Source organism: Myodes glareolus, chromosome 16, assembly GCF_982192425.1.
Source record: "Myodes glareolus chromosome 16, mMyoGla1.1, whole genome shotgun sequence".
Taxonomy (NCBI): Eukaryota; Metazoa; Chordata; class Mammalia; order Rodentia; family Cricetidae; genus Myodes; species Myodes glareolus.
In genome coordinates this window covers 31313653-31335995 of record NC_142041.1, presented here as the reverse complement: position 1 = coordinate 31335995, position 22343 = coordinate 31313653, and the positions used below count along the sequence as shown (strand labels likewise).

Below are 22343 nucleotides of genomic sequence, written 5' to 3'. Positions count from 1 at the left end.
TCTCTTGGCCTATGTATCCATAAAAATGTCAAGAAACCAGGAGGGAGGCACTGCAGAATTCTTTTCCCTGGTTTCTAAGCGAGGACACTGAGGTTCAAGAAGACCAAGTGGTTAGGTCTCGTGTGTCAGGGAAGAGCTCACATCACTGCGCCCCACACACCCCCTTCCCCGTCAATCCCGCCGCGGATGTTCTTTCCGCAGGTCCCCGATTTCGATCAGGTGGCACTTCCGCTCGCTCCTCCCTCTGCCCCCAGTCACGAGTTGTCTTCAGGGCTCCGCCCCTTGCCAGCTGATTGGGCAGCTCCCGTCCTCTGATTGGATGCTCCTTTTTCGGCTCGCCAACCCGACCGGATATAGAAACAGGGCTTCCGCTTCCACCTTCTCCCTCCTCTCGCTCGTCCTCCGGTAGCAGCCGATAGCACAGTGTCCGCTGCCGGGCGCGGTGTCGGCTGGTCGGTCGGTTGGTGTCGGATTCGGTGTCGCTGCGGTTGAGTTGGGCCGTCATGGCTGAGCTGGATCCATTCGGCGCTCCCGCCGGTGCGCCCGGTGGCCCCGCGCTGGGGAACGGAGTGGCGGGCGCCGGCGAGGAAGACCCGGCCGCGGCCTTCTTGGCGCAGCAGGAGAGTGAGATTGCGGGCATCGAGAACGACGAGGCCTTCGCCATCCTGGACGGCGGCGCCCCCGGGCCGCAGCCGCACGGCGAGCCGCCGGGGGGTCCGGGTGAGAGGGTGGCGGCGTTCGGGCGGGGCGGGTCTGTGCGCTTCCGTGGGACTCGGGTTTCTGGCTGAAGCTGAAGACTACAGAGGAACGCAAAGAGGAAGCGAGACCCCGTCTGGGTCGTGCACAGACCTCCGCTGCTGCAAAGCTGCCGGCGTCGGAGTGCCTGGGCTGGGGCGGAGGGAGTGCAGATGCAGTCATGGTCAGGAGCCAGGCCCGTTCAGTCCAACTTTTCACTAAGCACTTGGTGCTTGAAGCCAGGTCTCGGAAGCCACCGCATTGACGCAGTTTGACCAGGCTTACAGACATGTTTGAGTCTACACAAAAAGAACGGCTCTTTGGGGAAAAGTAAGACAGACACACTACTTGAGACACACATACAAACAAAATTGGCAGCGTAGTTCAGCAGTTAAGATATATAAAATGTTGGGTTGTGGGGAGGAAGAGAGAAAATTAAGGAGCTCAAGAAAAGACAGTCTGACCGTGGACAAAGAAACTGGCCCAGAAGGATAGGTGTCACATCGTTGAGTGTACGGTGTCCAGGACTCCTGACACTTTTCTTTGGAACAGCTCTGGAAGGAAGTATAGATTCAGGAAAAGCTTGGCTTAGTCTAGACCAACCAAAGAGGAAAACAAGATGAATATAAAATGCAGTCGTGGGCCTTTCCAGTGCAAACCTCGAGTAAAAGCAAAGGGGCTGGCTTAGAATGACTGCTTGGCCTTCGAATGCCATAACTTGTGATGCTTAGCACTGTGGTGTGGGAGCAAAGATGGAGTGGAAAAGACCCATTCATTAGTATAAGGAAGTAGGAAATTCACTAGAAAAAAATGACACAATGGCTTTTCATTTGAAAAAAAAAAAGCGACTTGGCCTTGGGAGCATGCACTATTTTTATTTGAGAGGCTGGTGCCAGAGGTTCAGCCTCAGTAACAGATCAAACCCCCAATCAAAAAATGCAGCTTAAAGAGAAATGGCGCTCCCTAGACAAGTGGAATAGCTCCACTCCACACCTTTGACTTTGAGGCCAAGGTAACAAATAGGAACAGACAGCATTGAGACCGTGAGTGTTGCAGCCTTAGGCTTTGGTGCACCAGATGGCGTTTTTTTGTGTGTGTGTGTGTGTAATTGAGACACAGGAATCTCAAATTACCATCCTAAGCAAGTGGAATTTTATGGGTCAGAGGTGCTCCTAGTTTGCAGCATCTGTTTTGTTTTTGTTAAGGAAAAACCAGTCAGGACCCTGTGCCGTCCCCTAGACCAGTCAGCCTCAGCAGGAACTACATGGGAGCGTGTACTGTGCCCGGGTCTGCCATTTACAGCTCGCTGCTTGGACAGAACTGGGCTGTGACCTAGAACTGAAGTTGATTTTAAGTGTCGGGGGCTGTTTTCTATGGGTGGTCTTTTGCCTTTGCCTGAGAACATTTAAAATTTGCCTTTTGGCCCTATAACTTTCTTTCCTCATTTCGTAGAAATCTAAACTGTAGAGAGGGGTGACTGTAGAGAGGGGTGTGACTTGGTTAAGATAAAAGGCTGAGCCTCAAGTTTGCCCTCTCAGACAGCACTGCACTCTGTTGCAGGTCTTTTAGACTGGTGTGCTTGGGTGGAAGAAAAGCTTTGTGGGTGTTTCGGGCAGGCAAGAACCAGGAGAAGTAGGACCCCTAGTTAGAAGACGATAGCAATTCTGTGGACAGTGTTGTATTCAGTGTCAAAACACTTGGGTTACTTAACACTGTCTGGCCTATAATAGGTGTTTAACAAATAAATGGCCGAAAAGAGCCCTGTACCGAACACACAGCCCTTGGGGGTAGGCAGTTTGGGAAAATAAAGGGGGGAGACTAGAGCCACACCATTGGGCCTTTTGTGCAGCAAAGGGAAGGAAAGAGGCGGTTGCTGACTTAGTTCCTGGGAAAGACATTTTCGTGAACTAAGCATTTAATGACTTAATGCCAGATCCCGACAGTGTGTTGAGGTTGGCAGTAGTGCAGCCTCAGCGCTTCCTTTTGGGACTAGAGAACTTTCATGCTCACAGTCATGCCTGTGTGGCTTGAGTGTGAACTTGGTAGTTTATGTACTTGTCTTCACTGTCCAGCCTGTTCTTCTCTGTCAAAGGTGCACGGTGCATACTGCATGGTGTTTTAGGTTACGTTAGTATGTAAGGTACTTACTGGTGTGCAGGAAGTGATGGGTAAAGTCCAGCTGCATTTTCCGGGGAGTAGGAAAGAAGAGGAGGTACAAGGGCATAGGTTTTGGGGATACCAAATAATTTGAACGAGTAGGCAGAGCTTGCTCCCTCTGGGAGCACAGGTTAAACAGAAGGCTGGGCCAAGATGTAAGTTTAGAAGAGGTAGCTGGGTAAGGTGGCAGGGGTCAGGATGGAGGCAGCCCAAGCCTGGGTACTAGAAAGTCTCCGTGATGGGGCCTGGCAGGAGAGGAATACCCTGGGTGGGGGTGGTGAGTGTGGTCACAAGGCCCTGCGTTTCTGACAAGTCCTTTCTTGGATAAAAAGATAAATTAAGGGTCTGTTTTCTCAAGAGAGATTAATTTTATTGGCAGAAGTGGAAGAGAAAAGAGAATGTTACGCTTGATATTTAAATGTGCAATACATATACTGCATGCCAAACACTCCTTATGCCTCTGGAACCATGGAGTAACTGCCCCCTAAGCTGGGTGTTGACATATTTCAGATGAGAACTGATTACTGAGCAAGCTAAGCAGTGTCCTGAGGTAGCAAGCTATTCAGTAGCTCAACTAGGGTTCATCCCTAGGCCTGCTTGAAGTCATATGCTGATGGACGTATTTAGAGGTGTTTTGCTCAATGGGACTTCTCGCTTGGTTCTTTTCTTTTTGTTTTTTGGAGGGGAGTGGTTGTTTGAGCCAGGGTCTCCCTGTAGCCTGGGCTATCATGGAACTTGCTATGTAAACCAGGCTGGCTGAGCTCAAATCCATCACCTCTGTCTCCCAAGTGCTGCAGTTAAAAGCATGTGCCGTTGTCCTGGCTTGGCCCTTGTTTCTTCTTTCTGGACTTGTAAAGGTGCCTGACAAAGTTTTCTTCTAGATTATTAAAGTTGGGATAGTTGTCCAGGGCCCTAGATATAATTTCTGTTGTTCCTGTAGCAATAGATTGTCCTTTGACTTGGGTCATTTAAGACTGTTAGAGCAGAACTGGAGAACGGCTCAGTGGTTAAGATCGTTGGCTGCTCTTCCAAAGGCTCTGCATTCAGTTCCTAGCATCTACATGGTGGCCGTAACTCAGTTCCCGGGGAATCTGATTCCGCCTTCTGACCTTCGTGGGCTTTGCACACCTGGCCACAGACATACATCCAGGCAAAACACTCATAGACATAAAATAAGTCTTTAAAAGAGAATAATACAGTATCTAATAAAGAGCTGAAAACATGTGCCAGAGGGTCTGGGTAAAGCCTCAAACCTAAAGGACAGGATGCAAGCAGTTTATGAGGTTTGGGGTGTTTATATAGATGGGGTAATAGCCCTGGGCTGGAGTGTGTTAACTGGATACTGTGTTAGCTGTAATACATAACCATATTGTAGGACTGGCTGGCTAGCCATTGGAGGCTCTAGGATTTAAAACTACTTCACTCTTCTACCTTACACAGAAATACATTCCAGGTGACGTAGGTATTTTTAAAATATCAGAAGAGGGCCAGAGACAAGACTAGTGGGGAAAAGGCTTCTGCTGTCAAACCTGATGGCTTAAATAAATAAAGGTAATAATTTTTTCTTAAATATCAGAAGAAAAATACTGTTGTGGGATTGCCTGCCGCATAAAAGCCCATGTAGAAATCACAAAGGAAGAGCTGGAAACATTTACATACAAATTAAGCTGTAGTTCTAATATTAAATATCACTAACCGAATTGAAAAACAAAGTGGGGTGTTGGGATGGAACTCGATTGGTAGAATGCCTGCCTAGTGTGCATGAAGCCCTAGGTTCAGTTCCCACTTCCGGGTAAACCAAGTGAAGCGGCGCGTGCCTGTATTCCCAGTTTTGGGAGGTGGAGGCATAGTATTATAGGTTAGCCTGAGTCACATTGAAAGCCTGTGTCAATTTTTTTAAAAACTTAAACAAAAATCCACAAAGCCAAAATGGGGGCTTGGGAGATGGCTGAGCTAGTCAGAGGCTTCTTGCACAAGCTTGAGCCTGAGTTCAGACCCCAAGTACTCATGTAAAATCTGCCTGCTCTGGTGCATGCCTGTGATCCCAGAGCTGGAAAGAGACAGATGAGCCAGCAGACCTTGTCTCCAAAAAGAAGGCCGGAGAGCAGTTGGGGGAAGGTACCCAACAAGAACCTCTGACCTCCACATGCATGCACACCTGCATACATACACATAGGGCCTGGGGAGGGAGGTGGACAAAATGGGAAAAATATTTGCAGTATAATAGTATTATTAGCAAATAAAACTGAGAGACCAGAAGATAGTAAAAATAGGCAAATCTCAGTAAAGAAAAAAAATCCTTGTCAGATCCATTATTACTTCACAGGGAATAAGGACCTCCCCAATAATACAAACTGTGGCCCCGCAGTTCTGCAACAAGGATGATGCTATTATTATCAGGACGTAGTTGACTATACCAGCCAAGTACTCTTATTCACTTTAGCATACTTGATTAAAATTGCTAGGATGTATGACACCCACCTTTTAGTTTCTTGCTGTATGGCTCAAGCTCACTTGGAATTGGCCCAGCCTGGCCTCATAACCCTTGATCATCCTACCTCAGCCTCTATGCTGGCACTGCAGGCATGTTTTCACCATGACAGTCTAGCGCGCGCGTGCGCGCGCACACACACACACACACACACACACACACACACACACACAGGTCAGGGAAACACTTGTAGGAATCCTGTTCTCTCCTACTATTTGGATTACGGGTGTCAGGCAATTTTTTTTTTAACTTACGTGTATGAATGTTTTGCCTGAGTATGTTTTTGTACCACTAGGGTGCCTGGTACCCATGGAGGCCAGAAGGAGGGTGTTGGATCTCTTGGAACTGGGGTTACAGTGTAAGCTGCCATGTGGGCGCTGAGAATCAAACCTGGTCCTCCAGTGGAGCAGCCAGTGCTCTTTACCATGGAGCCGTACCCTCTCCTGCCAAACTCTTTTGCCTGTGGATCCCAGAGCCTCTCTGAGGCATGTGTTAGACAAGATATCCCTGGTATCACTTCTTAAAGGCCATTAGTAGCTCATAGTCTCTGCAGCACGCAGTACTGTGTTCAACTGTATAATCCTTCCTCCTTTGGCCCAGCATTTAGTTGCCCTGATTGACAGGCTGGAACCTTGTGTCTTGCAGATGCTGTTGATGGAGTGATGAATGGTGAATACTACCAGGTACAGAGTACTCTAACTATTAAATGATAGCAAACTCGAGTCTTAACTGAGACCCCAGTGCTGGTACATTACCTACTAAACTGGAAAGTGGTGTTGATGGGAAGAGCTTGGAAAAAATCAAGCTCACGATGCTGCCTGGCTAGCTAGCCTGTGATGTGCTTTGTAGACCAGGCTGACCCTGACCAGACTGCTTCTGCTGCTGAGTGCTGGGATTAAAAGTCTGAGCCACTACACTTGTCTTTCATTTTGTTTTTCTAGGACAAGGTTATATTGTATAGCCCAGGTTGGCCTTGAACTCATGGCATTCTTCCTGCCTCAGCTTCCCCAAGTTTTTGGATTATAGGCATAAGCCATAAGTCACTATGTTCAACTGAGAGCACTATTCTAACATTTTGCTGTCTTTATTTTCAAGAACTGATCCTCCATGATGGCGATCGATTTAAACACTGCCACGTACCGTGTCAAACACTAGAAAAGTCACTAGTGCTTTATTGTTTTTATTTTTGTCGGTTTGAGACAAGCAAAAACAATGTAGCCCTGGCTGTCCTGGAGTTCACTAGGTAGACCAGGCTAGGTTACCTCTCAGAATTTGGCCCTCCTCTGCCTCCAGAATGCTGGGATTCACCACCGAGCCTGGCAATTCCTAGAGCTTTACTTCTCTTTTTGTCTCAGAAGTTAGAGTCTAAGAAGGTTAAGCTGGTAATAATCCTCAGTTGGCCACAGTGTAAATCTCCAGTCAGCGGCTATGAGGTTGTATAGCCTTGTCATTAGCACCCAGCTCTACCCACTGTAGAGAAGCGCTGTGGCCTCTGACTCATGGTTGCCACCTTTTTATTCCTTCCCTGGTTTGGCTATAGTTGTTGTGCATTTTCTTTTGGATTCTTTCTTAGAATGCACTGTTTGGTTAGATAGTGTTAAATGACTTTCCTGCACGATAAAGTAGCATTCGAAGTCTTGGACTCTAGGCGCGGCTTTGCTATGAGCTTAGCTCTGTTACTTTGAAGATAACACCTAATCTCTCTGTCAGTGAAGAAACAAACTGATAGCGGCTCCCCTACCCACCCACCTCAGCTTTCCCACTATTCACAGACACAGCTACTCTGCCTTCCTCAGGAGAGCACGGAGCGCAGTAATGCTGAAAGCTCTGCTGTTGCTTTAAGCAATCCTTTAAGGTTTTATGGCAGCTAGCCATGCCATGTGTCCTGAGGTTCTAATTTTTATGAAGAGCATTTCAGGAAGGCATTTGGGTACTGACAGAGTGTGTTATTTTGTGTTAAGGAGAGCAATGGCCCAACAGACAGTTACGCAGCTATTTCAGAAGTGGATCGATTGCAATCAGAGCCTGAGAGTATCCGCAAGTGGAGAGAAGAGCAAACGGAGCGCTTGGAAGCCCTCGGTAAGGAGCCCCATTTGCCTCCGGGTGTCTGTTTTCAGTGGGTGGTTGACCTGGACTCCACTTTTATCCCTTTTAAGCTTAGATTAGCTGTAATGTCCTTGTCTGGTCTTTGGGAAGCTGCATTTCTCAGCCTAAAGGTCACAAGGCCACCAACATGGACATGCTTCATCACAGGCTATGAGAAACATGGGAATAGGGAGCTAAAGGTCCCTGGACTTGAAGTAAAAGGCTATGCTGGGATTTGATCTTACTGTGTGGACACTTTCAGATCTCTATTCTGTTAGCATCTGAAAGGAAACAGTGTTACTTACCTCCAGCGCATGCTATTTACAGGCTATGTGGAGACTTGACTTACTGTCCTGTGAATGACATTCTTACAAGATGAATCAAATGTTAGGGCATGTGCTAGTAACTTCCCATTGTTGTGATGTCATGGTGTTAAGTCAGCGGAAAGGAGGAAGGTTTAATTTGGCTCACAGTTTCAGAAATGGGCTACTGGTAAGACAGAAGCATCATGGCAGGACAGGCAGAGACCTCCCTGCAGCTAGGAAACAGAGCCTTGGCGGCCAAGGACAACATATACCTGTGAAGACACTCTGCACAGCCACCACTGCAGGCCTCACTTCATGTTACCACCACCTCTCAGTGGTCCATTCAATTGTGATCAATCATGAATGGCTCCATTAATTAGGTGGTCCAGTCACTTTCCATCAGATAGCATCAGGAGCCTTTTTTAAAGGTTGATAATTTGTGTGTGTGTGAATGTTCTGGCTGCATGTGTGTTTACTGCCTGTGTGTCTGGTGCTTGATGTGTAGAGCTCACATCCACTTGCCTCTGCCTGCTTGAGTGGTGAGCTAAGGTGTGCACTATCACCCCTAGTTCTTAGATGATTCTCGTTGTAGTTATATTGTGTGTGTGCATACTTTGTTTATTTTTAGATTTATTCATTGTATTGTGTCCATAAATGTTTTGCTTACATGTGTGTATATGTACCAGATGTGTGCCTGGTGCCTTCAGAGGTCAGAAGCGGGTGTGGGATCCCTTGGAGCTGAGATGGCTGAGATGGGTGGCTGTGAGCCCCCACATGGATGCTGTGAACCTGACCTGGATCCACTGGGAGAGCAATAAGTGCTCTTAACCACTGAGACATCTCTCCATTCCCATACTCACTCTATAGACCAGGCTGGCCTCAAACTCAGAGATCCGCCTGCCTCTGCTTCCCAAGTGCTGGGATTAAAGGCGTGCACCATCACCAACTTCTTTTGTTTTGACTGATGTGCTCTATCTTGAAGACATAATGTCCTGTCTAACTTTTTTATTCTATTACTCTAGAAATATTACATTTCTTCATGTATCTACACCAATAGTAGGTTTCTCCCAGAATACTGGCCTAGTGAAAACATGACTCCTTATTCAGATGGGGTAACTGACACCTGGATATAGGAAAAAACCTGACCCAGATAACCTAACCAGTTAATGGCAGATCTTTATCCCTGGTACAGAGTGACCCTGCATAGAAGGGCCTGAATGTCCTTTCTTCAGTGGAAATACTTGCTATATATACTGTTGGCCAATTTGGTCCTTGTTTTTAATACAGTTGTGTGTGTATATGGCAATACACAATAGTAGCCACTCAATAGAGTTGTGTGTGTATGTGGTAATTTACAGTATAGTAGCCACTGACCACATGTGGGTATTCAGGTACTCATGGCTGGAATTCAGCTCAGTCTTATGCTTTGTTCATTTTTAGTAAGCTTATACTCCAGTAGCAACGTGTGTCTGGAAGCTCCTGTATTAGCACAGCTTTAGGGAGATGAAAACAGGCTGCCAGGTGTCTTAGCTGCTGCGGTCTTTGTTTTTGTGCACGTGTGCGTGCCTGTGTGTCTCTACTGAAGGCTTGGAGGCAGAGTCTGTCTTCACAGACAGGATATGTTTTGCTCATAGGAAATTTCTTTTTTAAAAAACTTACCAAGCTTGTATGTTGAACTATTTGAAGAGTTTTCTTAACTCGAGATCTTCTCCCATCTCCACCACAGAACCTCATAGTGTAGCCCTGCTCGGCCTGGCATTTGTTGTGTAAACCAAACTGACTTTAAACCTGTGATCCTCCGAATGCTGAGATACAGGTGTACATCGCTCCCCCAGCTCAGCGTGGCTTCTTGAGGGGAATCACATGCTTGGCTTTGTGTTCCAGCCAGATTGTCCACAGATGAGGGGCTTCTGCAGTCCCCTTTCCATTGTGAGAACTGTGGAAGGCACAGGTGTCACCGTAGAGGACCAGCGACAGCCAGTGAGCTGGGGGCTAGGGAAGAAGGTGCCTATCAGCCTACCTTCCCTTCCACCCCAGCCCATGCCTTTCCATCTCCGTCCCTTCAGGCTAAACACTAGAGGTTCTAACTACATCCTGATCTGTAAAGGCCAGAGGACAAGGGTCCTGTTACAGATGGTCACAATTTTTACTTCAGTTAGACTAATCCTTCTTAGAAAAAGTCTGTATATTCTAATGCCAACATTTAATAAAAACATGTACTGGCTGTATGATACATAACTCTAATCCTAGGCCCTGAGAGCAGACAAGTGTGAGGCCAACTGGGCTGGACAGCAAGTGACTGCCAGTTTTGGGCTAATGATGAGACTGAAAAGAGAAAGACAGTCTCTCCATTATATATCCCTTGTAACACTAGCTGTCCTGGATCTCGCTCCGTAGGCCAGGCTGGCCTCAAACTCAAAGAGATCCGCCTGCCTCTGCCTCCCAAGTGCTGGGATTAAAGGCGTGTGCCACTATGCCCAGCCCTAACGAAAATAATTTTAATGATTGTTAGAGTATATCGAAAGGATATACTCCAATCGAAGAGCACTTAAATTTTTAAAAAATTTTCGTGTGTGTGTGTGTGTGAGTGCTATGATGTGTATTTGGTGGTCACAGGTTAACTTCAAGGAGTTGGCTCTTCCCTTCCCCTGTGGGGTCCAGGATTGAACTCAGGTCCTCGTGCTTGTACTGCCGATGCTTTGCCCACAGAGCCATCTTGCCAGCCCTGAAAGGGTGCTTTGGGAAGAAATTCTACTTTGCATCTAGGTTTGGTAGTATTTTAGTTCCTTGAAGTTTACATGGCTTCATCAACTTGTAAACTCTGATAGCAGTATAGTTTACCCTCTGCTCTGTGTGTGCCCTGAACCAGGACTGTATGTTACTATGTATGTGAGTGCTTGGCCATCTTCTGATGAGTTAAACAACAAAATGAAGAACTTAAGTCATGTGAAACTTGGTGACTCCTAATTGTCACCAGGCAATTTTAGCTAGGTATAGCCTTGTGCTGATTGTTAGTGCATTTCTTGCAAAGGTCATAAAGATGCCCACGAACACTTTTTGCTTCTTCAGATCACTATTTGGTGCCACTCTGCTTTCTCCAAGATACTAATTACAGCTTGGGCTCTTGCTCTGCACTTTGAGAACTCTGGGTTACTGGTAGCCTTGATAGTCAGTCATGTGATTATTCCAGACTTGCGTGATGAAGTAAGTCAGTGCGAGCTGGAGAGCAGACTAAGGCTTTGCCCTGGACTGTGGCAAGGTCACTCGCCTTTCGGAGGTGTTTAGTTTGGTTTGGTTTCCCTCACTGCTGAAAATGGACCCAGAATTTATCTTCCTGGGAGTACTGTCCAGACTGGGATGCATGTGAAACACTAGCTGGTGAGGATGTCCTGAAGAACATGTTCGACTGTTAGAGCGAGTTCATGTGCCAAGTGCACCACCGGCTGGGACAATATTCTCTCCCTCACTTTGTGACAGACCATCGTCAAGTACACACTTTAGGAAAACCACGTTTAATCTTAAGGAAATTTCACATTGAAACTGGAGAGGTGGCTCGGCGGTTAAGAGCACTTGTTGCTCTTGCAGAGGACCCAGGTTCAGTTCCCAGCACAGACATGGCAGCCTGTAACGCCATCTCTACAGTTTCTCATGCCCTCTGCCTCTGGGTACCTGCATTCTCATTCGCACACATACACACAAATAAATAAAAAGCTTAGAAAAAAGACATTTCCCATTTGGGAATCCAGACTAGAAAATCTGTGTGTGTGAATTTTCTCTCTCTAGTGTCTTGAAGGTTTTGGGTAATTGTTAACAGAGATTCTGTGTCCTTGACCCTGCCCTTCCCTCCATCCTGCTTTCTTCCACAGCTGGCTCTGCTATGAATTAACTGCAGTCTGAGTATAGTTTTAGTAGATAGTTTGTGGCTCACGAGTCATTTCTATCTCTGCTAATTTTCCCGTTAGTTTTCTGCTTCACGCAAGTGTTTGCACCATGTTTATAGACGGGAGAGTAAATATGTGCTGTAAAAACATGAATGATTGTAGGCCATACAGTCTGTGAGGAAAGCAGAGATACTGTTGAGTTGAAGAGTGCTCGCCTAGCGTGCAGAGAGTCCTGAGGTCAGTCCCTGGCGCAGCACAAAATTGGGCACAGTTGTGCATGTCTGTGGTCTAGCATTTGGGTGGTGGGATCAGGAGAACCAAAAGTTCAAGGTTGTCTAGGTTCGGGGTCATCCTGGGCTAAATGAAATACATACTGGCTCAAAAGAAAAGAAAAAAAGTTGTGTGTATGCCTGTGCACCACATGTGTGAAGTACTTGTGGAGGCCGGAAGAAGGTGTCAGATCTCCTGGAACTGGAGTTACAGGCGGTTGTGAGCCACCGTGTGATGTGAGTGCTGGAAATGGAACCTGTTCCCTGGAAGAGCAGGGCAGCCATCTCTCCAGCTGCCTCGCATCATTTCCCCAGCATATCTGTTCACATACATTCCCATACTTAGGTAAATTCGGTAAGACCAAAATGTTACATGTAGAAGTGAACTTAAATTTTGCTTTCCCTCAGTTGTATTCTTTTCTCTCCTTTAAAAGATGCCAATTCTCGGAAGCAAGAAGCAGAGTGGAAAGAAAAAGCAATAAAGGAGCTAGAAGAATGGTATGCGAGACAGGATGAGCAGCTACAGAAAACAAAAGCAAACAACAGGTCAGTCCACTGTGGTTCTCTGAGCCGGGATCAAGTCCGTTTTCCAGCGCACTGTGTAGCTTCTTGACTGTGCCTGCCTTCATATGAAAGGCCTTGGCCAACTTGGAAGAAACTGCTAGAAACAGAGACTAGAAACAATTCAGAACTAGAAACAATTCAGCCTCTATTGAATATGGCTCTTAAACTGGGTTTAGTTTTACCAGTGTAATGGCGTGATCCAGGACAGTTCGCACTGGAGAACTCTGAGATGAAAGGTCGATTGCCGTCTATTACTCTGGAGACGATTACAGACTAACTTATCCGCATTCCCTAAATGTAGCCCTGCCCTCCTAAAGAGGCTTCACGAGGGTCCTGAGCGTGGGCATGCTCTGTAATTAGGTAGCTCAGGATGTTCCAGCATGGACTACAGGATTAGGGTTCACTAGCTACCACCCGTACTTATCAAGTCTTGAATAGGTCCCCTAAAGATGCTCTTTTCAGAATACATTCACTTACTGAGAATTCATAATGTAGGGGGCAAACACTCATTCCCCTGCTATTACATTGGCTGTGGTCTGCACAGACTTCTCAGGCAGCCTGGCGGGATGCTTGTAGTAGACTCCCTAGGCAAAGCAGATTAGCTCGCTTTCTGCTGGATCCAGAGCCGCCTTTTACTGAGTAGGAGGCATGTCACTCATTTCATTGTTTAAAAAGACAAAAACAAACTCAAGGCAGACTAGGGTGGGGCCTCAGGTTGGTGTCTAAAGGCTGATCTGGTGCTGCTTTGTGGGCAGCTCTTAGATGGAAATCTGTCAGAAAAATGTAGCTAACCCTTCACTAGCCAGGTGACGCCATTGTGAGGCAGCCGTGACGGAACAGATGGGCGCCTTTAAACTGCCCGAGCCTTTTTATTTATTTATTTACTTTTGGGGGGGAGTCATCCTTGGCACTGTCCTTTGATGCCAGGCCCAGGCCTCTTAACCTGGTCATTTCTCTGAGGAGAGGGATACACTTTAGAACAATGCCTTCAGGTTCCATTTGAAGTTTTGTGTCCGGCAGGGTGGAAACTAGTGTCTGGTCAAGGTTAGTCACCAGGGCACAGCTGCCTTCCCGCTGCTCTGCGTCTGCTGTGCTGTGAAGTGCCCACAATGCCAGGCCCCTCTCTGCCCTGGGCCTCCTCGGGATGCTTTTTCCCTGGTTCTGGATCCGTGCTAATGAAGGCTGCTGTGGTGTGGTGAGATTCCCCAGCAAAGGCTGCCTTGGCACTTGAGCTACTCTGAAGTACTTGGGCCAAATGCTCTAAATCTTTCTGTGCTGCGCCCTCAAGTCTTCAGCAACTTGGCAAATAGATTTTCAAATCTGATAAAAACTATGCTGGGACCAGACTTCCTGCTGGAGTAGCTTTTACTTCCTTCTAAAGGAACACTCCATGTCTGTTGTAGGTACTTAACCTTAAAGGTTGAGGTTCTGAGCGTGGAGCCAGACGATAGTACTTTACTTTTCTTGGAATTTTAGAATCTTGAGTTGCCCGATCTGCTCAAGTTCCAGACAGAAATGATTTCCCGTGGAGTGTTAACATGTGCACCTTGGAGCACGCGCTCACCGGCTTCAGACTGCAGAGAGCTGGAGGCGCGCTGGCCAGCACCCCACAGTCAGGACAGATTGCTCCCGCTGTTTATTCCGGTAGTTTTGTTGACTTGTTTGGTATCGAGACAGTCCTTTTACGTAGTCCGGGCTGTCCTGCAGCTCACAGAGATCCGCCTGCTTCTGCCTCTGCAGTGCTGGGATTAACCGTGTGTGCCACTGCCGCCACCAGGCTTCCAGCGATTCCTTCAGAGGCTGGTGTTAGGAGCATTGCAGGCCCTTTGAGGGACTCTAAGAGTGAAGCTCTGTGTTTGTGGTAGGAGCACTTTAGCATGTGCAAGGCCCTGTGTCCATCCTGCAACAACTCAGAGTGAAGGAAGGGTGGTGACGAAGCTCTTTGTGGTGCCACACTGCTACGATCTCACACTCTGAAGGCTCTGACGGAAATGAATGTTGAGGCTAGCCTGAGATGCACAGACCTTGTCTCAACAAAACACCTCACCAAGACATTGGGAGTGAGTCCTGCCCAGTCCTGCAGGGTGGAGTGTGGAATAGCAGCAGACATAGAGGTCTTTGTTCCCATGTCAGTGGTGCTGGGTCATCAGTGCTGGACTGCAGCTCCCTTCATCCCAAGCCATTCGGTGGTAGCTATAAGAAGAAATCCCCTTTTCAGAGAGTCCAAGCAGTGGTCTCCTGCAGTCCATCCATGGAGGGCAACCCTAGAGCAACCCTTCCCAAGCAAGAAGAGAAGCATTATCCATGTTAGAGGTCTCTTGTGTTGGGACTTTAAGTTCTCCTGTAGCCTGAAAACATTTCAGGAATCTTAATTATTTTTAGCAGTGGTAGATTTCTTTTTCCCATGTCCACTGTGGAGCTATTTATAGGATGAAGTTCTGAATTGTTATTTTAGGCCCGAGGAGCTTGTCCTGTAGGCAGGCATTCCTCTCCCCTTTCCCAGGCTTCCCTGAGCTCTCTGACAGTCGCTGAGTCCAGGTCCGCCTTAAGCTGGGAGAACAAACAGGTGGGTGCCTGCATCTGCTGTGAGGCCCTGCTTGTCACTAGCTCTGTAGTTTTGGGGCTAGTTGCAAACAGAGCCTAACAGAGAAGCCTTTTGTCAAGTGATGCCTTGATGGAAGACATTAAACCTTTATCCTCCTCCAGGGAGTGAGGCAGAGTCGAGATGGATTAGGCTAAACCCCTTGTATAAACTGAAATGATTAGAGCGTCCACAGTGCCTGCCCTTGTGAGCCTTTCTCTCACTCAGCAGCTGTTTCCTGCGAGTCACTGAGCCACAGCCAGGCTGCTCCTTTTGCTCTCTCTAAATTTCCACAAACACCTTCTGTGTGGAGAAGTTTGAAAGAGTAAAGGGTGTGTGTGTGCCTAAAAAATAATCTGAAACCCACTGACGGTGTCATTCAGTCAGTAGTGTCGTAGTGTCTGAGTCCTGATCTGGATCCACAATACTGCATTTCATAAAGTGGGTGCCCCAGAGCATGTTCAGGTTCTTAGGAGGCAGGAAAACCAGAATTTCAAGGTCATCTTCATCTCCTTATGAAGTTTAAGGCCAACCTGGGCTACCTGAGACCCTGTATCAAATGAAAGAAGCCAAAATGTAAGTTATTCGAATTTGCCTTCAGATAAATGTGTGCTTAAGATAATGAGTGAGTGTGATTGTCATTGAAAAATGGCCCAGCCAGTTACCGCAGCCTCACTACTGGGAAGCCAAGTGAGTTCTTGGCTAGCCAGGAACTTTGAGACCCTGTCTCAAAAAACCAGACATTTTCAGTTTCTCATCATAAAACAACCTGGCAAAGGACGGGCTGAGACTTTATTTGCTGTATACCTTCCTGACACCTTGTGTCCCTGGTTAGTCCACATTCTGTCATTTGGTCCACTTCCCCCTGAGTAGATTAAGACTTGGTGAAATGTGGGATTTTAAGCTACACTTTGTCAGAGCCAGCCAAGACTAACATATAGGTGTTCAGAAACTGCCGTGGCTTCCTGAGCAGAATAGAAAAGCCTGGGGCCAGAGGCCACACTAGTTTCCATTTCCCTAGACCACTTCCCCTCCGGTTGCTCTTATCTCTAAGTTTGCAGCAACCACAGACTGTTTCTTCCACCAAGCCAGTGTGGGGAAGCAGTGATTGGAACCAATATTGGGGATTAAATCTTTGGGCCCGTGCCCATTTGTTGCTTGACAGTATTCATACCCAGTGATACTGAGTAAGGCTGGCAGAAAGATAGCTTGCCATCCCGAGCTTGGAAACGACTTTAATTTATAGTAAGTAAAATATATGCACTACGAGCCACATTGCTACTGCTGTAGCTGACCAGGTCTTCACCTCTGAAGCCCCAGTCATCTTCCACGTGGAGTAGGGCGAGCACACTGGCAGCCATAGGTGGTAATGGTTGAGATGTGTGGAGTGGCCCGAAGCTGAAGCTGAAGCTGAAGCGCTCTCTGTGGAGAGCCTATGAAGGCCAGCTTCCAAGATGCCTCTGCACGGGAGTCTCCACCACTGGAAGCCCCTCTGGTTAGAATGGAGTCTTGGGAGCAGCTCCCAGGGCACTGTCACACCTCTATTGTGGATTTTAGATGTTTCTGCTTCTCAATGTTTTCTCTTTTTTCCTGCCTGCTTGCCTGCCTTTTGGACTTCTTGCTGTCTAGGGTGGCAGATGAAGCTTTCTACAAACAACCCTTCGCTGACGTGATTGGTTATGTGTATGTTGCAAAACTAATTCCTTTTCTTGTTTTGATTCTTTTTGTTTAGAGTTAATGCTCCTTTTTGTCACAAGTTGCTTTGCTTTTTAAAATATTTCCCCTTGGCTCTGTGGGGCTGCTTGACAGTTGATAAGCTAGCTGTGATCATTGCTAACCTTGCAGAGTGCTCACCCCACACTCCCTGGCGACCACTTGCATACCCGATTCTGGTGGGAAACAAGCTTTCAAACATGGTCCTTCACAGTCTGTCTGGGAAGGCTCTGGGCTCAGATGGTCTGACCTCTTGCTGTTGCTGCCACTGGTACTGCTTCCAGGACCTGTTGCCTGCCTGTCTGCCTAAGATGGGAAGGAGAGTCTCCCACATGGAGCAGTTGATGACCTAAGTGTTAGGAGCCCAAGGACAATAGCATCATAGATTACCAGTCAGAGTGGGGAGTTGCGGGGAGGAGGTGCTCTGCCTTGTCAGTTCTTGATCCTAAAGGCTGGGAGGTGAGTGGTGCTCACTCAGGCAAAGTGGGTGTCTGTCACTGTTTTCTCTGGTCTCAGACATCAGAGATTGTTAATTTAATGGCCAGCTTCTGGTACCCTGTTTCCCACCCTAGCAGAGCCCCCCCCCCCGCTGTGAGGTCAAGATATTCAAGTGTTCTCCCCTCCTCCTGCCCCCCACCCTGCCCCAGAAAACTGTTATCTTTCCTGGAAAAACTTTTTTGTTTTTAAAAAGGATCCTTGTTACTGAAAACAGTATTTCTGAGGACTTGGAATAGTCCTCACTGATTTCCTTTTTACAACAGAATTAGGGGAGAAAACAGCAGCCACTTGTGGAAGGTGGGTGGTAGGCGGAGAACCTCAGGGCCCATGACCCTGAGGTGGCCACCTCATTAGAAGACAGACCTGGATGCCTTTGCAGTGAGACTTGTGAAATGCTGGACTTACAGGTGGTGTTTAATTTGACTTTTACACATTCTCTGGAGTAGAAATGGAGACTACTGGAAAGGTTGAGTCTGGGTTTGCTGGACAGCAGGGAGGCCCAGCAAAGCCAGCTGCATGTCCCAGGCAGAGGTAGATCGGCAAGGGCATGTCTAGCTACTGACCATCTGCATTGAGCTCATTCTCATTTTCTATATCTGACCTAAAGTTTCTCCTTGTTTCTTTTCTTCTCTTCACCTTTAAGCACAAACATAAACCATCCTTGCTACAGCCTAGAACAGTTAAGTAAACCTTTCTCACTGCCCCTAACTGTGTGTGCCATGAAGTCGCAGTGTTGTAGTGGCTCTGGGCTTCAGCAGTGTTTGCCACGGCCATCCCTGTGATAGTGCCACCCTTTGTCCCCACAGACCGGTCATCTCCATTGCTTCTGCTTTGCCGTGATGCTTGTTGGAGTAGATGAAACACATGTGTCTTCCACTTCCACCACTGTCCTTCTGGGCTTCTGCTCGTGCCAGTTAGTTCCCCACTGGGGGTGGGCTGATCTTGATGGAAAAGAACATTGAAGTGGCATCCTGCCAAAAAGCAGCTCATGTTGGCTCTCCTGCCAGGGTATTCCCTGAGTGGCACCAGGCACCTGGGTGGAGAGAAAATGGCAGACCTTTGGCTGAACTGGTGACTGTCCTAACAACCCTTCCAGAATGGCTTTAGTCTCTAGTGCCTGCTAGCATGGGAGCTTGGTCTTGAATGCCTTTTGCTCTGCCCTGTTTCTCTCCAGCCTTAGGAGTAAGTTTTGGGCTCTTGTGCAATGACCCAAGGCCTTTTTAGAAGTCTCAATTCCCTTGAACTTCAGTATAGCCCAGCACAAGCTACTCTGCAAGCCCTTGATCAGCCTGCTGCTTTGCTCTTATGCAAAAAGCAATGCATAGGTGGCCAAGGACTTGCTTTTTCATGCTCTGATGAGCAAAGACAGCCATAGGGACAGACTGAGCACTGAACCAAACACCTGTATTCCACCATTTCATACAGCAGCCTGGGTACCTGTACCAAGGAGAGCTGGCCAGTGTCTGCCCCTGCTTCTGACCTGAGCCAGGGGCTGATACTCTTTGAAAAACCATAACACCCCTGAGTCAAAAGAGACAAACACTTATCCTGTAGCAAGTTATAGCAAGGCAGCCACCAGATTGCTCAGTGGGTTTTTACATTAAACCAACATATTCTGTTATTGCTTCCAGGGCAGCAGAAGAAGCCTTTGTAAACGACATCGATGAGTCATCCCCAGGCACTGAATGGGAGCGGGTGGCCCGCCTGTGTGACTTTAACCCCAAGTCCAGCAAACAGGCCAAAGATGTCTCTCGCATGCGCTCAGTCCTCATCTCCTTGAAGCAGGCCCCCCTGGTGCATTGAAGAGCTACCCTGTGGAAACACTACGTCTGCGATATCTTAATCCTACTCAGTGAAGCTGTTCACGTAATTGGATTAATTATGTTGAGTTTTTTTGGACCAAACCTTTTTGTCTTTAGAGTTGATCATTGTTTGTGATTGCATGTTTCCTTCAACTGTTCTCCCTGGCATTCAGAGAAGAGGGGAGGAGGAGGGGAGGACCCTCCCGACAGTAGCCTCAACCCGTGCTTTTGTGCATTATTCTGAGAATAAATTTCTGTTTCAGACAATATACATGAAGCGTCTTTATTGACCTCAAACTGGTGCTGCAGCTTGGGGCAGGCTTAAAGCGGTGAGTGATTCTCTTCTGGGGCAGAGAAGGCACAGCCATTGAGCACCCACCTCTCTTTAAACTGTAATAACTCCATAGTTCTGGTGTTTGGGGAGGATGGGGATACTGGGTAAGCGTACCTAGGGTCTTGGGTGTACTAGGTAAGAGTACTACAGCAGGCCTTTTTGACTTTTGGAGATGGGGTCCAATTAAAAAAGCAGTTTAAAGGCCCCGTAATGTTTTATTCCTCTCCCCTCAACTCCCATGACCCTAACACCGCTTGGTTTGGGCGTTGTCTACATACTGTTGTCTGGGGTTTCCTGAAGGCAGTGGGACAGTTTTAAAATCTGATGTTGTCCAGAAGTGATGGTGTGTGCATTCCAGACAGTAAAGGGCAGCACAGCTTATGGCTGATACGGTCCAGTTCTCTACCTGGTGACCCTGAGCCCCTACATGAAAAGCTGTACCTGAAGCTACCGTGCAGCAAGGAAACCCAAGTTCATTTGCCTTAAAAAAAAAAAAAAAGATCAGTAGTAATTGATCTAGGGGTGATTAGTGGGTGTTCCACGTTTAGTTTTGAGTTTCCTTCTTGGGACTACCTTTTCTCTGTGTCGGGTACTACATGCTAGTTTAATAATGCTGTCTATTAATAGCTTCCTTCCTCCTTGGTTCAGAAAGCACTTCCTTCCTCCTTGGTTCAGAAAACAGTGGTACTCAATACCGTAAATTATTACATAATGTTAAAGGCTGAATAAGCAGGACAACAAATACAAATCTCTCCTGGGAAGAGTAGTACTTCTAGCTGAGTTGAGGGAAAAAGCGTATTATGGTGTTGTTAAGACTTAGACAAGGAGATGGAATTTTTTTCTTTTAAAGTTAGTTCAGAATCAAAATATTTAAGATGTAATTTAACCATATATAATAATTTATGTCAGGACATATTACTCTTTCCACAAATTTGATTAAAGCTAAAATTTGGCTTTGAATTTGGCCCAGAACTTGGTAGCAATTCAGTTGTTTGGTATGCGGTATTAGGGTTCAGCCAGGAGTGGGTGCTGATGCCCCTTTGTGTATCCTCTGTCCCAGACACAACTGCCTATAACCACTGTAAGGCAGTGGTTCTCAACCTGTGGGTCGCATGACCCTTTCACAGGGTTCACATAGCAGATGTCCTGCATATCAGATATTCACATTACAATTCATAACAGTGATAAGATTACAGTTAGGAAGTAGCAAGGAATTAATCCTGTGGCTCAGGTCACCACAACATGAGGAACTGTGAGGCAGTATGAGGAAGGTTGAGAAGCGCTGACATAAGGGCTGGAAGAGCCCTCAGGGTCAACTGTCTTACCCTTTCCTTATAACCAGCCCAAGAAAAACGTGTGTCGGAGCAGGAAGGGCTGAGCCATCCAAGCCCTTTGACACTGGCGGCCCGGGTGCTGACCTGAAGCTCCAGGATCTGCAGTTGGCCCTGCTGGGTTGGGTCTTGTTTATGTCCAGTGCCCTCATTGCCCCTAGTCCTCACTGTGTCCTTGTCCTGGCTCCCCTTTGGAAGGGGAATGTGTATTCTGCCACTGTGGGTTGGAAGTGTGTAATTTTCATTTTACAGGGGGATGGAGTTGAGAAATTTTTTGAATGGTGTTGAGACTGTTAGAGACCACAGGGACTTTACCGGTGAACTAACTTGCGTTTTGATTTGTGATATTTTCATAGGTTCATGGGGGTCAGGAACTGTAGCACAAATACTAAAAACCCAGGGACAGAAATTTTATCCTGAAGGTCAGAAAAGCAAGGCAGCCAAATCACTAGAGAAGTCTTACCTCTACCAAGCCTGGGCAACCTTAAACTAACCAAACTAAGCCTCTCTCTCCTCCCATTTTATAGTCCCTCTAGTGCTGGGATTGAAGGTGTGAGCCACCACTACCTGTATTTGTTTCAGCACTGATCTTGTGTAGCCCAGGGTGGTCATCTGCCTCTGTCTCCCAAATCCTGGGATTAAAGGTGTGTGTCACCATTGCCTGACCTGTAGTGGCTTTAGCTTTGCCTCTGGTCTTCAAGCAAGATTTATTTATCAAAAAACAAATAAATGTGCCACTACAGGACTGGCTGGGGAAGCTTGAATGAGAACGTTCTCCATAGGCTCAAGTACTTCACACATGGCTCCCAGTTGGTGCTGTTTTAGGTGTATTGTGTCATAAATGAAAGAACAGGTCTTAAGCTGGGTGTGGTAACTCATTGTTTAGAATTCCAGCACTCTGGAAACTGCATCAAGAGGATTGAACCAAGGTTCAGAGTGAGACAAGTGAGATTCTGTCTCAAAAACAAACATACACAACAAAAAGCACAAATTCTAATTTAATCAGAATTCAGATTTGTGGCTCTGAGCTTTAGGTGTCTCTCTCGCTCGCTCTCGTGCATGCACACACACACACTGGCTCCACTCTGATATTCCAGGTCACAGGGAACAGTGAAAAACAGAAGTGGCAGGCATTGCTGCATAGAAGCAAAGACCCAGCCAGGCAGTGGTGGCTCATGCCTTTAATCCCAGCACTTGGGAGTCAGAAGCTGGTGGATCTCTGTGAGTTCGAGGCCAGCCTGGTCTACAAGAGCTAGTTCCAGGACAGGCTCCAAAGCTATAGCAAAACCCTGTCTCGAAGAAGAAAAAAAAACCTTGATGAGTAGAGCCTCTTCCTGCAGACACTGGGATAAGATATCTGTCCAGGCCCTGATTCTGGCAGCTATTTTACAGGCGCATGCCTGCTGGACAGGCTGTGAAATGAAAGAAGTTACGTCGTTAAAAAAACAGCAGGCATTTCCTGGTGAGCTTTCCTTCACTGTGTCTGAGGAAGGACTGTTAACCCACATCTTCCCATGAGCTGCACAAGTGTTGTCGCTGGAACCCACAGAGTTTGCAGTAAGATCCTATCGGCACAGCCCCTGCAGAGGCTCACGGG

General features: G+C 47.1%; 1 protein-coding gene across 4 annotated transcripts; it reads left to right on the top strand.

The window, feature by feature from the left end:
• The first annotated feature begins 366 nt into the window (after window positions 1-366).
• Window positions 367-19350, top strand: Clta (clathrin light chain A). Of its 4 annotated transcripts, XM_048419838.3 has the most exons (7): window positions 367-720; window positions 6029-6066; window positions 7345-7462; window positions 12358-12469; window positions 16698-16751; window positions 17923-17958; window positions 18911-19350. In XM_048419838.3, exons 1-7 carry the CDS (start codon window positions 504-506, stop codon window positions 19080-19082), a joined length of 747 nt encoding a protein of 248 aa, XP_048275795.2. In that variant the 5' UTR covers window positions 367-503; the 3' UTR covers window positions 19083-19350. The 4 variants fall into 4 exon arrangements, with proteins under 4 accessions (XP_048275795.2, XP_085533340.1, XP_048275796.2 ...); XM_085677214.2 differs by lacking the exon at window positions 17923-17958; XM_048419839.3 differs by lacking the exon at window positions 16698-16751 and having other exon boundaries at window positions 368-720.
• The last annotated feature ends 2993 nt before the right edge of the window (window positions 19351-22343 follow it).

Bases quoted from the DNA above. Each gene is read 5' to 3' on its own strand.
- Clta (XM_048419838.3), top strand. From the start codon at position 504: ATGGCTGAGCTGGATCCATTCGGCGCTCCCGCCGGTGCGCCCGGTGGC. The intron at 721-6,028 runs GTGAGAGGGTGG...TGTGTCTTGCAG, and splicing joins CGAGCCGCCGGGGGGTCCGG to ATGCTGTTGATGGAGTGATG. The intron at 7,463-12,357 runs GTAAGGAGCCCC...CTCCTTTAAAAG, and splicing joins GGAGCGCTTGGAAGCCCTCG to ATGCCAATTCTCGGAAGCAA.